This window comes from Rhinolophus sinicus, chromosome 14 (genome assembly GCF_057876585.1).
Source record: "Rhinolophus sinicus isolate RSI-liver-muscle chromosome 14, RSI-T2T, whole genome shotgun sequence".
Classification (NCBI taxonomy): domain Eukaryota; kingdom Metazoa; phylum Chordata; class Mammalia; order Chiroptera; family Rhinolophidae; genus Rhinolophus; species Rhinolophus sinicus.
In genome coordinates, this window is record NC_142514.1 from 70,046,281 (window position 1) to 70,061,451 (window position 15,171).

General features: G+C 36.0%; 1 protein-coding gene across 6 annotated transcripts in view; it reads right to left on the minus strand.

Annotated features, from left to right (window-relative positions):
* The window catches only part of EVI5 (ecotropic viral integration site 5), a 223,954-nt gene that overhangs the window by 32,564 nt on the left and 176,219 nt on the right, over positions 1–15,171 (minus strand). For 5 of the 6 annotated variants that reach the window (XM_088791322.1, XM_019752853.3, XM_019752838.3 and 2 more), the window contains one exon: positions 7,515–7,610. In XM_088791322.1, coding sequence (XP_088647448.1) covers positions 7,515–7,610 — 96 coding nt within the window. Of the gene's footprint in view, positions 1–4,112; positions 4,269–7,514; positions 7,611–15,171 lie in introns of those variants that run through there. The other variant, XM_088791323.1, reaches the window with a different exon arrangement.

The window sequence follows — 15,171 nt, forward strand, 5'->3', positions numbered from 1 at the left end:
TAATTATCCAAAAGCTCTATACCTGGTTTACCACCTGCTGCATAAAAAGCTTAATAAAAGCTTAATAAAAACACACTGAGATATCACCTCACACCTGTTAGAATGGCTAGCATCAAAAAGACAAGAGACAACAGGTGCTGTGAGGCTATGTAGAAAAGAGAGCACTGTTGGTGGGAATGTAAATTGGTGCAGCCACTATAGAAAACAGTATGAAAGTTACTAAAAAAGTTAAAAATAGAACTTCCATATGATCCAGCAATTTCACTTCTGGGTATATACCTGAAGGAAATTAAATCATTATCTTGAAGAGATCTGCCCCCTCATATTCATTGCAGCATTATTTACAATGACCAATACAGGGCAAGAAACTAAGTGTCCATCGATGGATGAATGAATAAAGAAATAGTTGTTTCTTCATTTGTTTGTCTTGTTCTTTTGCTACGTACCAAGATGGCGCAGTAGGTAAATGCTGTGCTTACCTTTTCTCATAACCACTTCAAAATTACAACTAATTTACAAAAGAACCATTATGGAGAATCGCCTAAAATCAAGCTGAACTGAAGCCTTTCAAATAAGGACATGCAGAAGAAGCCACCTCCAGACTGGTAGGAAGGTCAGAGATGTGGTAAGGGCTGGGCCCACATCCGCATGTGACCATTAAAGATCGGGAGGGCTATTTTGGTGTGGAGCATCCCTCCACATCCCCTAGAAGGGTGAGAAATCCCAGCCCCACTCCAGCCCAGGGTTCAAGTGCGGGGCAGAGAAGTCCCCATAATTTCTGGTTGTGAAAACCAGCAGAGATTGTGACTGCATGAGATAGTGCAGCTGCACTCACAGGTGCTCCTCTTAAAGGGATGGCTTGCGGACTTACCCACCAGTGGAATCACTCGCTCTGAGCTCCAGCGCTGGGGCAGCAGCTGGAAAGGCGGCAGGGACATATGGTGGGGAACTGAGTTATCTGGCTTGGGATGGGGACTGGAGAGGTGGCTTCCTCCTGGACCGGGGGAGCTAGCTGAGGTCACTGTTTCTTTGTTGAGCCCTCCCCTTCCCAACGTCTGAACACAGGCAGCCGCTGTTTCTGAGTCTTCACTGTTCAGTCTCCCGGCCCTGGCGATTTGAAATCTGGCCCCGCCCTACTTTCAAGCATACCCAGGCTGCTTTCAGTGTTTTTTTTTTTTTTTTGTCTGTGTAGACTGCCTGCCTTGGCTCAAGGTGCAGACTTTCCTAGACTTTCAAAGATTCGTGGAAACCAGACAAGCAGTATCTGGCTTGAGCTTGTCCTGTGCCTCTGGCTGAGCAGCCGTAAGCCGGCACTAGCGACAGCCAGCCTTGGTTTGCAGCTTGGCCTCTCAAAGGTGCTTCCAAGCACAGCACGGGCAGCAGCCACTTGCAGATTTCTTTCTGGCTCCGGTTGGGTGGCCCCACGTGGGTAGCTGAACTTGACCTACAGGGGATCCCTATAAGGTGGAATCGGGGCTGGCACCCCTAGTGGCCAGGTTCTAAATGAGCTGGAGCATCACCTAGCCGTCTCCAAGTACAACACACCCAAGGGGAGGATTGGGCAGACACCAGAATCCTGCTGAGGTAGATCCTACTCTGTAGGGTCAGCCCCTACATAACAACTCTTCCACTGTAGTCAAGGCCAGTCCTCACAGCCAGTGAGCCCAAGGGTCAGTCTCTCCCATTGATGTGTAATTATCAACCAAGGCTCAACTACAAGAGGAGGGCACACACAACCCACACAAGGGACACACCTGGATTGCATGGCTCAGGTGACCAGGCAGACTGTGCCACTGAACCCCACAGCACACTTACTACATAAGGCCACTCTACTAAGACCAGAAGACATAGCAGCACTACCCAATACATAGAAACAAACACAGGGAAGCAGTCAAATTGGGGAGACAAAGACACATGTCCCAAATAACAGAACAGAACAAAGCTCCAAAAAAAGAACTAAGCAAAATGGGAGATAAACAATCTATCAGGCGCAGAATTTCAAACACTGATTATAAGAATGCTCAACGATCTCAGGGTGAACTTCAATAGAGATAGGAAGCATAAAAATGGAGACGAAAACCATAAAAAAGAACAAGTCAGAAATAAAGGCTACAATAACAGAAATGAAGACTATATTACAGGGAATCAACAGTAGATTAGATGAAGCAAAGGATCCAACCAGCGATGTAGAAGATAAGATAGTAGAAAATGCCCAACCAGAACAGCAAAATGAAAAAAGAATCCAAAAGTTTGAGGAGAGTTTAAGGGGACTCCAGGACAATATCAAGCATACCAACATTCGCATCATAGGGGTACCAGGAGGAGAAGAGACAGAGCAAGGAACTGAAAACCTATTTGAAGAAATAATGACAGAAAACTTCCCTAACCTGGTGAAGGAAATAGACATTCAAGCCCAGGAAGCACATAAGAGTCCCAAACAAGATGAACCCAAAGAGACCCACAACAAGGCACATCATAACTAAAATGCCAAAGGTTAAATACAAAGAGAGGATCTTAAAAGCAGCACGAGAAAAGCAGTTAGTTACCTACAAGGGAGCCCCCATAAGACTGTCAGCTGATTTCTCAACAGAAACTTTGCAGACAACAGGGAGTGGCAGGAAATATTCCAAGTGATGAAAAGCAATGACATACAACCAAGATTGCTCTACCCAGCAAGTCTGTCATTTAAAATTGAAGCATAGGTAAGGAGCTTCCCAGACAAGAAATAGCTGAATGAGTTCATCACCACCAAATCAGTATTACAAGGAATATTAGAGGGACCTCTTTAAGATAGGAGGGGGTTAAGGGTGGGTGAAAGGGAAAGAGATTAAGAAGAGGGGGTGGGTTATCACTTTATGAGGGGTTTAAATGTCTATTACATTGCTTTGTACACCTGAAACCAATTAAAAAAAAATCTTCATGGAAATAAAAAAAGCTGGAAAAAAATGTTCTATATAGAAAAGCTACTAAGCAAATAGAACTAGAATTACTTTTGTAAGATTTTAAGAACATAAAGCACATTAAACCTATTTTATTAAGACATCATAAAAATTCACCAAAGCTGCTCAATGGGAAAATATTTAATTTTTAATATACGTGAACTATCTTTTATCTGGAATAAATTTACCGATTCTTAGAATATCTAACAGAACATATCACCATCAAGCACAAGTGCAAACATATAATCTGTATTCCCCAAACATTTCCAAATCAGCTGATTAGTATGCATTTTCCCATGAAATAATACTGTAAGTGGTAGCAAGGCTTCAAAGGACCCAGAGAAGCCTAATCAACTGGTAATTTGGCTGAACTGTAGGATTATACTTCTCAATGTGCCTACACCTAACTGAATCCTGAGTACATTTCCTTTAGCTTATAAATGAAAACAGCCTCTTTCTGTCTCCCTTTCCTGGCATTTAGAAAATAGCTTTTGTCTTTAGTGGTCAGCAGCTGTAAGGAGACAGACCTGTGTTGCAAAAGTAGATGGCATATTCATTCCTGGTAACTATAATTTTGTTTTTTGTCTGTGACTTAAATGGTCCTGATGCCTAATCTGACTGAAAATTTTCTTTTCATTTTTCAAAACCCAGCCCCGATGCTGTTACCATCTTATCCCTGTATGTTTCAAAGGAGGCTATATAGCATATGGTGCTTAAGTGAATGGATGGGTTTGGAGTCACATAGTCTGAACTAGCATTCTACCTCTGTCACTGACTGGTGTATGACCATGGGGAGTTATTTAATACCCAAGAGCCTTAGTTTTATTATATGTAAAACATGAATAACAATGATGCTAACCCACTTCATAGGACTGTTGTGAAGATTAAAAGAAATAATGGAAGTATACCACTTAGTATAGTGTCTGATACAGAGTGACTGTTAAATGAATGGTAGCTACTATAACGCTGTATTTTTCATTATGTATTACAGTTTGTTTACTTGTATGCCTATCACCATTGTTAGACTGTGAGCCCCTTGAGGCTAAGGATTGTGCTTCAATCTTCTTTATCTTCAGTTCTAAACTCTGTGACTAGTATACAGTGGGTGCTGTGGTAACAGATGGGTGGGAGGGTAGGATGTGGAAGATAGCATAAGGAAAGCCCTTGAATTGCGATCCAGGTTCTTTTCTATGTGTTGCATGAGAACAGGAAGTAGGGACGGGGGAGGATTGAACCACAGCTCTTGCCCGGCCTGGGGCAGCAGGGGTTTCCACAGTGGCTTCTCTGAAGGTCTTGGCAAGATGTAAGAGGCTCCAAATTAAAAAATTTCTATGGAAAGTAAAATTAGGAGCAAAATTAGTTAGGTGGTGAGGATCGGAACTTCAGGGGTGGGGAGGCAGAGAAGGCACTTGGATGAATCATAGGAAACTGCAACAAGTGAAGATAAATCTCCACTTGCAATGCTAACAGGGAGAGATAGGGGCTTTTGTGGCTACTTCAACTGCAGAATTCACTTACTGGGTGTATGCAGATTGATGTGCCAGGGAGGAACAGCATGGTTGAAATATTGTCATTAATTGCCATTCTTAAGATTTTAAATATTGATGACATTTCCTAATCTAATGTCTCTGTAAGCAGCACAGAAAAGAATAGGCCAAATTGAATGCCATCCTGGTTCAGCCATTTACTACTTGTATAACCCTGGGCATGTTACGTGATCATTGTGAGTCTGTTTCCATATCCATTCAAATGAAAATACCACTATCATGTGGGATTATTATGAGGATTAGTAAAAATAAAAATCAAGTGTTTGACATAAGTTTGGCCGATAAGGGTACTCAATAATTAAACAGTAATTATTATTTTACAGATCAACATTATTGTCAGTCATAAAAAATAAGAAATAACCTGCTTAATCCTCTTTACTGTTTCATACAGCTGACTATGCTAAGTGGTCATAGTTATTGTAACATGTCCAACATTTCTGTATCTTCAGGAAGATGAATCTGTAAAGTTTGTCTCAACATTTCCTTCAAAATTTAGAGAAGAACAAAAATCAGCTAACAAAGTGACTATTAAGTCACATGCTCATTTTATTAATATTTGAAAGTTACATTTTATGTTGAAAGCCGAAGATTTCGGTAAATGGTAGCATACAGGCAAAATTAAGTTGGACATTTTAGGCTGATTTCGGTTATCTTTTTTTTCACTGTGAAGTTCTATTTCACAAGAATGGGGTGATCACTTTGTAAGTTATATAAATGTCTAATCACTATATTGTACACCTGAAACTAATATAATATTGCATGCCAACTGTAATTGAAAAGAGAATAAATGAAAAATCACTAGAGTAAAAAGTGACCTTATTTAATTAACCCTCTTAGGAAGCTGGTCCAACAAATAGTAATTTTCAAGTCTACTTCAACCAGTACCTTGGTTTAAACCATCACTTGTTTTCATCTATCCTTTTTTTGTTCTAAAACTTTAAAACAGGTAAATGTATTAAAATCTACTTGGAAAACAAAGAAAAGGAATCTCCAACTGAAAACCTATAATGGTTTCATATTATTTAATAAATTGAATCTCTTCTAACTTTGAAGATTCACAATAAACTGGTTCTACTCAATCTACCCTTATTTCCCACAACTTAGTCACTTAATTTCTTTTTGCATTCTAATCCTGTTTATTCAACACAATTCTTTTCCTCTACACAACAAAGTACAAACACAAATTATCTAAAATGCTACTAAGTTACAAAAAAACTCAAAACAGGAAATGTATAGTACTGACTGTACACTAAAAGCCAAAAAGCAATGTACACATTGTCACGGTAACCTGAAAGACCACCATGGATAACAGCCACAGGGCCGCCACATCATGATCCTGGAGAGCTGGAGGCACGTTAATTCTTAATCAAATCTGGCCTCCTCTAAACTCCAATCCTCTGCACTCTTGTGGTCTCCAACTATACTCTAATCACTCTCCTCTCTGCCATGTTTTCTGACTGGGACAAGTGTAAGCCCAGGACTCTGGCCTGCTCTGATCGCACTTAGTACAATGCTCTGATTGCACAATTAGCATCTCATCACAAACTGTTTTAACTTTTAATTTGCACAATCTAGCTCTTCATTTTAACAGTAGAAAATTCTACCTTGTTGATTAATTTTCTTTGCATAGATAAAAGATTGCTTTCACAAGCCATACATAAAAAATTGACATTAGTGTTGAACCTCATCTTAACTATTTTTTGCCAGTCTTGATGAGGAGAATATCATTATTTTTAGTTAAGGTATATAACAGGTAAAATTAATATTTGATGACTGATTTTTAGACTAGTCTTAGAAATAAAGTCAATCTACAAATGATTTTTTAAAATTCAGTAGCATTAAAGCTTCCTTATTACTAGACGTCAAAATTATAAATGGGAGACTGTTTTAATTTAGTCATAATTTTCTTGAGAAAAACCTTTTGAACGCGGGGAATAATTCCTAGGGTTCTCAAAACAATAAGAAATTCTAGGACATGCTTATTTGCAAGTTGTTCTTTCGTATACGGCTATTAGATCAGAAGAGATTACAATGCACACAAATAAGTAAAGATTATGTTATCATGGCTGAAAATCAGTATTTATAGGAATGACCCCCAAAATTTCAGGACAAATTAAATTAAATCACATCTAAGACTTATCATTTTCATTAATGTTTTGTTTCTTCATTCAGAATTTACTTACATTGATTATCTCCAGGAGGTATTACCCAAAACACTCAGGCTTTAACTGAAGAGTGTAATACCAGGAAAATGTAATGTCCAAACTTTTTCCTTTGAGGTTTAAATTAATTTAGTTGCCAGTTTTTTCCTTAACAAATGATGTTTATATTACCCATTCAAATCCTATCACTGTTAATAAACATTATTGTACAAATAATTCAAGATAAGAAACATGCTTTTCCATTCATGTCCAGCAAGATTAAGAAAATAATAAAGGACAAGGAAATTTACCTAGAGCCACATTAACAAAAAGTATCTCTCTAACAAAAACACATTAGTTTAAATAATTTAAATTACCTAATATAGTACCCTAGCAGTTATGAGTTGAATTTCACAGATTCAAGGCAGTATCAGTTTAAAAAGTGTTCAGATACTAAGAAATCTGTTAACTGATATTAGACAAATATCCTTTTTTTGCAATCTCAGTAATACCACCATGAAGGGAAAATGAAGACAAGAGTAAAAACACTTCCCTCTATCTACAACGGTAAATACCACAAATCTATTCTATAGGTATAAAGAAAATTTTAGTTTAACTGAAATAGCTTTGACACCTAAACCAACTAGCAAGGGGTTTTTACTGATCATTTTAGATCATGATTAAAGAGGTTTAAGGGAAACAAATCCTCAATATTGGAACAGAACAATTCTTATTAAAAAGAAGACAATCTTCTAAAATATAATTATAATCAAGGATTCACAGAAAACATTTATCAAGAAAGAGTCAGTCATAACGGGTAATAAAGTGTTGCTACAATACAGAGGAAGGAAAAAAGAAATATGTGAAGATCAAAATTTATCACTTACCTCATGATTCAGCTCTGCTATCTGATCTTTCAGTTCCCTAATATACTGGTTAGAATCAGACTTGTTAAGCTGTCCTTGAAGCTTTCCTTCTTCTTTCTGTTTTGTGACAATACAATAAAACAAAAACAAAAGAATTTTTATAGCATGTACTCAAATATTTGAAACTATAGGACAGCATAAGGACATATCCTTTAATTGGCTAAATTCTGAACAAATCTGTTCTCAAACTATCTCTGAAAAGTAATTCATAGTAGACTGTAGAGAATATTTCTAAATAATGCTTAATTGAACTTGTTTATAATAAATACAACTTACAAAATGTACCTTTTGAGAGTCTCTTAGAAATCAACAGTTAAATGGATCTACTAGTGAAAAAAATTAGAATTTCAAAGCCATTATCTAGTTATTTTAAGGGCAAATGATTTTTCTCTCCATAAGAGAGAGATGCAACGCTTAGATAAGAAGGTGGTGAACCTCCTACAGCTTCACTGTGAATCTATTTTTGCTTGGGTAACAGAGACAAGGAGATAAAGAAGGTTCTCCAAGTCACTCTAAAGAGGGGAGGACAGCTCTTAATCTCTTCTGTTTAATTAGCTCAGGAATGTGTATTGAGAGTCCTAGATGTAGCTGATTAAATGTGTTCCACTCCTAAGAGATAGATCCAGAACCATATAGGGACCATTTTCCAGGGATATAGATTGGAATAGGGGAGGAGCTGTCTATTTCTTATACCACCTGAAAACAAATGGGAACTTTTAAGATAAAGGGCTTACTAGAACGAGAAAACAGAATTGTTTTTGATATCTGCAGATTACATGTAATTAGGAAGCCACAGTGTGATGCTTAAAATGTTAAGAAGTCTTGATCCAGAGATATCTACTGAAACTACTAACTCCTGATACCAGAAAAGTACTGGGTTAATGTAATAGTCACCAGCCACTCAGTTTCCTTCCATAGAGAAAACCACTGTTAACAGTTTGTTAGTGTAGTCTTCCCATGAGATTTTGTACATATGTAATCAAACACAGATGTATACACACTTATTTTTACTTGTAATATAGATACTATACACACGCTTCTATATTTGCTATTATCTCTCAAGAATACAACTGGAAGATCATTCAGTATCAGTACCTGTAGAGCAGAAAGATAAACCTTTTGATCTGTGAGAGCTTTGAAGGTCCTATAAAAGTTATCTTACTGCTAGTTGAATAGTTATAGGTTTTTTAAAAGTAGGTTTTAAAATGTGCCTTAGGGGTGGCCAGTTAGTTCAGTTGGTTAGAGCATGGTGCTGGTAGCACCAAGGTTGCCGGTTCGATCCACACATGGGCCACTGTGAGCTGGGCCCTTCTTAAAAAAAAAAAAAAAGAAAAAATTGTGCCTTAGGCCCTATAAGAGCAATAGATTACAGCAAAGAACATTTTCCAGTGAGGAGAACCCTACTGCTATCTTTCCACTCACGGTAAGAATGGACTTAGGACATCACCTGGTTTTTTGGTCCTTTGACTGCAGCTAAGATAACCGTCTTCTTTCCTTCTCCACACTCTCCCCTAACATCCTTGGCAGAAAGAGGAACTAACTGGAACTGCCCCAGTCACAGAATGGGAGCTACTCTGCAGAGCCAGGGCACCGCTCCAATTAAATCACCTCTGAAGCCTTCACTACCTGTTTTTTAAATTTATATGAACCAATACATTCCCTTTATTATTTGAACCAGTTTGCATATGGGTTTCTGTCACTTGCAACCATAATAGCTAGAACACTTTGGGCATTTATCAGACCTTCTCCATGGAGGTTCCCCAAAGGAATTAAGCCCTAATTCCTACAGATCATTTTATGTAATGACTTAACTTACCTCCTAGGCATCTAAAATGGTACTATGTACCATCCTTAGGAGAAATGAGAAAAGAGTTACTCATCTTATTTTCTGTAGGACTTAATTCTCTTGTGGAGCCCTGGTGGAGAAAGACTGGGGCTTACAATGTACTAGGAATTGTTCTAAGCCCTTTAAATATCATCATCACAACAACCCTTTGTAATAGATAACTTTTATTTCTACCTCACAGAGAAGGAAAAACTTAAATGAAAGATTGAGTGACCTGGTTGCCTAAGAGTCACAGAAAGGTTGATACGGTTTTCTCCTTATAGCATTCTGAACATGAGAAACAATGAAGCAGACAAAAATATATGAAGATTTATGCAAAGGACCATGCAAATTAGCTTTCTTGGATTTGTTACAAAAATCTTATGTCTTTACTTGAATATTTATTTTAGTACTCTCTGATTTAAATGTGAATTGAAATATAAAAAGAATTAAAGATGAAATGCTACAGCTACTTGCATTTATGGCCCTAAACGAATAATCCATATTATCAATTTACAGTTGTCCAATACCACTTACATGTACTTATGCCTGCATCTTATTTTTAATCACTCCAGCTTTTTAAATATTTCAAAGGCACAGAACAAGAACAAAAGAGTAATACAATAAAGACTAATGAACCCACTACCCAATTCAGTCTGTTTCATGACTATCTGATCCTAAGATTTTCCTTGGTTATAGACTTACTTCATTTCAGTCCTGTAGATCCCAAAGTGGGAAAGGATGATGTCAAGTTGAAGGGAATAAGTAGTGAGAGTGAGTGAAGTGAGAAGAAGGTAGGAAAGAAAAAAATATATGGAGGGAGAATATTCATTGATGTAAAATAAAAGAAGCCATTATTCTTATAGAATATATTTTCCAAGTACTATATGTGATATGAGAAATTGCAGCAGCAACTGAGTAAGTAGATAATACTTGTATTTCCAAAGGGGACTAATTTGATGAGAATTATTCACTTGGCTAGATGTGTTCAGCTGTCCTTTTTGATGGCTTTTAATTTTAGTGTCACATTATATTGATTCCCTTGAAGTGGTTGATTAAATAGAAAGTGCAATACACTAGTAGGAAGAAATCCTTCAGGATGAGATGTAAAACCTAGATATTAATAGTTTGTAATCAGATGTGAAGAAAGGTACCTTTAAATCTGGTCCTCAGTGAAGGCAAAGTTCTTGAGGATTTTGGACATCCCATAGCAATAATATAGTGTGGGATACAATAAAAATTTCAGGGCAAATGACAAAGCCCAAGGTAAGATCTAACGTTGTTAAGAAAGTGCAAGAATGCAGAAATACTTTATTTGCGGGCTGCAGAATGACCAGTAACAATAATTAATACCAATTCTTTCCTATAGGGATATGTGCATGAAAAAAAAGTTTGTCAAGATAGGAATCACTAAATCTATTTTACAAAAAGTGACCAAGTATACTCCAAAGAGATGTTTCCTCCAAAGGTGGATCTTGGTAGAGTTTAGCTAAAAACTTTGTTATAGCACCTTTATTTCTTTGGAGGAAAGGCAGTATTTAATATTTAATAAACAATGGGGCAGTTAAGAAATTTTACAATAAAAAATGAAATGTTTTAACTTAAAAAAAAAATGACTCCTGAACGATACTTGTGGATTTCAAAGGAGCCCTCTTAGATTTTATGACTAAAAAAACCCCAGAAGTTCCTTGAATTTCCATTAATCGTAGAGAAAAGGCAGAATTTCAGAGAAAAACTTTATATATTTGATGAAATCCAACTGCATATAGAATTCTTTTCAGATTTAAATATAACTTTATAAAGCTTAATATTAGGTTACTTCTGCAAAAGTTTTACATACAAAAAGTCAGACAGACTATAATGCCCATTAAACCACTGTTTCCTTGGATACACACACACACACTAACAACTTGTAAGGCACACTGGCTAAACTGAGGCAAGAGGAAGAGCCCCAGGCTCTCTAGCAGTGATCCGATCCCAGGACAAGACAGTCGCCATCCCAGCACACTTGTCACACATTAGCAGCACACCCTTATGACAGACAGACACACCAGTTGAAAAGCTCTGCATGGGGTATTCGGATTCAACCGTCTGCTTTAAGGGAATACAGCTGATATTTCAAAAATAGAAGTGAAAAGTGTGAGATGTCCTAAATGCTATTTAATAAATTAAAATGTATAAATGATCTTTTATATAAAAGTCTGGCATTTTGTTTGACAAATGGGCTCTCATTTAAATATATTAATTCAAAGTTTTCAAAGGATCCTCTTTAAATGTAAAAACTGAATAACTATATATTTACAATACCCCCCAAAATCCAATTACCTATTATAGTCTAAGAAGTGGATATCAATTTAATTTCACTTGTGAGACAGTTCATTCAATTATCTAATATTTAAAATTGTTTTGAAAGGCTTTTTAAGCTTTCTATTTTCAACCAATGTCCACATGGTTCTTTCTGATAAGCAGGTGGGAAAATGTCAGCTACACTAATAAATTTAGCAGGAACCTGCATTTTCTTGAGGTTTTCTTTTGGTGTAGCTGATAACAACAGATTGCCAGCTAACTGGTTTCCTAAGCAAAACTAATTAGGTAAGCAGTAAACTTAAAGAGATCCAGCACATCAATAATTTTGGTATTCTATAATTTCACTGAACAAACCTTAGATACATACCCTTTTGTCACATAATAAAATAAACTGTATATTAAGAGGGCATAAAGTAACATTTGTAAAAGGTTTAAAAACTTTTGCTGGAAACTATGGGGTACATTTCACTCTTGGAACAATCTTTGAATAATTATTTTAGTAATTACCATTATATCTATAATAATCTAATTCATAGTTAAGGCCTTAAACCATAAAGCTTTGCATACGAGCCTCTTAATCAAAAGGTTATCAGTAACTCTAGTTATGCATGTTAAATGACATGCACGTTTAACAATCTGAGAACGGGGCTTAAAAATCAGTGTATTTTGAAAGCTACACAAGTGGTGATTCTGATATAGCCAGTGTGTAAAGTATAACAACTTTAACTTTGAAATACATCGAAAAATAAGGTAGCTAGAATGGTGGATAGGTGAGTACCTCATAAAGCAATAGAACAAATATATCAAAATATTAATTTTATAATGGAGGTGGTGGGTTTATAGTATTTACTGTACAATTATTTCAACTTCTGTTATGTTTGAAATTTTTCATAGTAAAATACTGGGAGGAAGAAGTCTTCAATAAAAACAATTCATTGTCTCTTCCTCTGTCTGTTAAAAAGTAAGCACTTGGTCCACACTATACTTCATTCACATATGTGAAAAGAGAGGTATCTTCCAAAGGTTACTTTAGTGATTCTTCGTTTAAAATCTACCTTTTGTTCTAGCAATGGATACTACTTTCTTCATATTTTACTGGAAACTTAAGAAACTAAAAAGTAGTATGATTAAATCATAAATTAGTACTTCATTGAAATAGAATACAATTTTAGAGAGGGTTGAGTTATAGTTCATCTCTGTAACATTTTGTAGTAGATTTTATGGTTCTTACATCAAGATCCATTCTCTCCCCCTCACTATGTAGAGGTGGGATTGGAATTATCCCCTTCTTTAACCTCACTTTAGGCCCTGATTAGTAGAGTTTAAACCAAATAGGATAATCACATCTGTGACACACGCAGTGATTGATTCAGGTTGTTCAAATAGTGAGATTCTCAAAAACTTTTGCTGGAAATTAAGGGTATAATTTCTTATTATGAACATTATAATGTGGGTATAAAGTTCACCTGTTAACCATTTTAACAATATGGAAAACCTGAAAATAAAAATGATAAGGGCAGAGCCTTGAGAATCATGGTTAAATGTAACAAGTCGGAGCCCAAATGAAACTTTTCCTGAAGCATGTCCTACTTCTGAACTTTTCAGGTAAGTGACCCAACAAATCCCCTTTATTTTCAGCCATGTTATTTAAGCCATAAATAAATTCAGAATTGGGTTTTCTGTTATCTGCGATAAAAACATCCTACCTAATAAATATTTTGAAAATATGGCTAAGTAAATAAATACAAAAGTATAAACAACATAATCTAGGAAATGCTTAAAACAGTGATTCCCAAAGATGATTATGAAGAAAAATCACGTTGGGAGTTTTGTAAACGTATAGATTAAGAGAACACATTTCTGACCTACTGAATCCTAAATATCTGAGAATGGGGCTTGAAAATCAGTATATTTTGAAAGCTACACAAGTGGTGATTCTGATATAGCCAGTGTGTAGACAAATTTACACTTCAAACGCCCTGGTTTGAACCACCTCTGAAAGGTACTATTTCTTAACACAAATTCAAAATTCTATTTATGTGCCAATTATAAAATACTTTTAATTCTACTTCCTAAGGATCTCAAATATTTTATGAGTTTACATTCATTATAGAATTTACTTAGTATAATTTTACATATATAAGTGAGAAATATTTCTTTCAACTACCACCACAATGGTAAATGTGGTAAATGACTAGGACTCATAAACATATTTACAAATAGGCTCTACATTCCAGAGAGAATATATTTAAAACAAAAATAGAGGAAAACTGTCAAGGGTTCTTTAATTAATTTCTTTCAATTCCGCTATCAGTTTCACTTCACATTATTTCTATGTGAGTTTCAGCTGGTCAGTTCCCTGTCTACAGAGGTTGGTTCAATTTTGAACTCAAATCCCTTTCTTGGTTAACCTAGCTCTCAAGCAGAAAATATTACTTTAAAGTTTAGTAATGTATGATGAGGAACTAAATAAAATGTTTAGGATCTGAGAAAATTCCACAAATATGACCCCTATGACTGAAAACTAAGATAACGGTTCTAAATAATAAAGAAAAACCAAATATTTGGAGACCAGCAAAATAATTCTTTAAAAACTAAAAAGCATTAGTATCTATGAGGAGATATGGCAATGAATAAAGGATAATTCAGGAAATTCTCTAAACTTTTCATTAGGTAACAGGTTGATATAGTCAAAAGTTATGTTCTTTAATACAACACATAAATGTATGGAGAGGAATATTTTCCTAAGAACTATGATTCTGGTGTTCAACTATCTAGACTGTTTATTGATGACTTCAAGCATACATGTTCACCTGTTCTATCCCTGCAACCATGGGAGCTGTAATCAGAGAAAGATGAGGTAGAGATGAAATGAGCCCAGTGTGTGCCACATATTGTCACGGTTGACTGAAAAATCAATAAATGCTATAGTCATCAGGAAAAAGAACTGAATAGGTATTTGTGCAGTGTATATATGGTCACAGCAGAAAGTGAACATTTTAATCTGAGCTGTCTTCAACTACATCTACTGTACTCCAACATACTATTTAAAAAAATGGAACAATTACATGTGGTGGTGTCCCAAGCTAGAAAATTAAAGAGAAAATGTGAAATGTTTCTCTATAGCTCTAAGCGGCATGTTTCTGCATGTTACATCGTAGCAACACTGAGAGGAATACCTACTAAGTTGCTTTGAACAAGTGTTTGGGAGAAAAGTGGGATGTAGTAGTGTATAATCTTAAAAAACATTGTGGAGGTGAGAGAAGAGGCAGAGGCCCAAGTTTGTCTACACTCACAAATTTAAGTCAGCCTCATTTTTTAAAAGAGAAATTGTAATAGGCATGCCCAAGAATCCATTCTTGTTTGTTTCTGTATCTATGTTTTTAATGGTGGTTATAACTTACCCCATCTTGTCACAGGAAGGACACTTCCTTAGACAGGAAAATAGCAGATTTTAAAAGCTGCATTACAAGCCATCATCTTTTT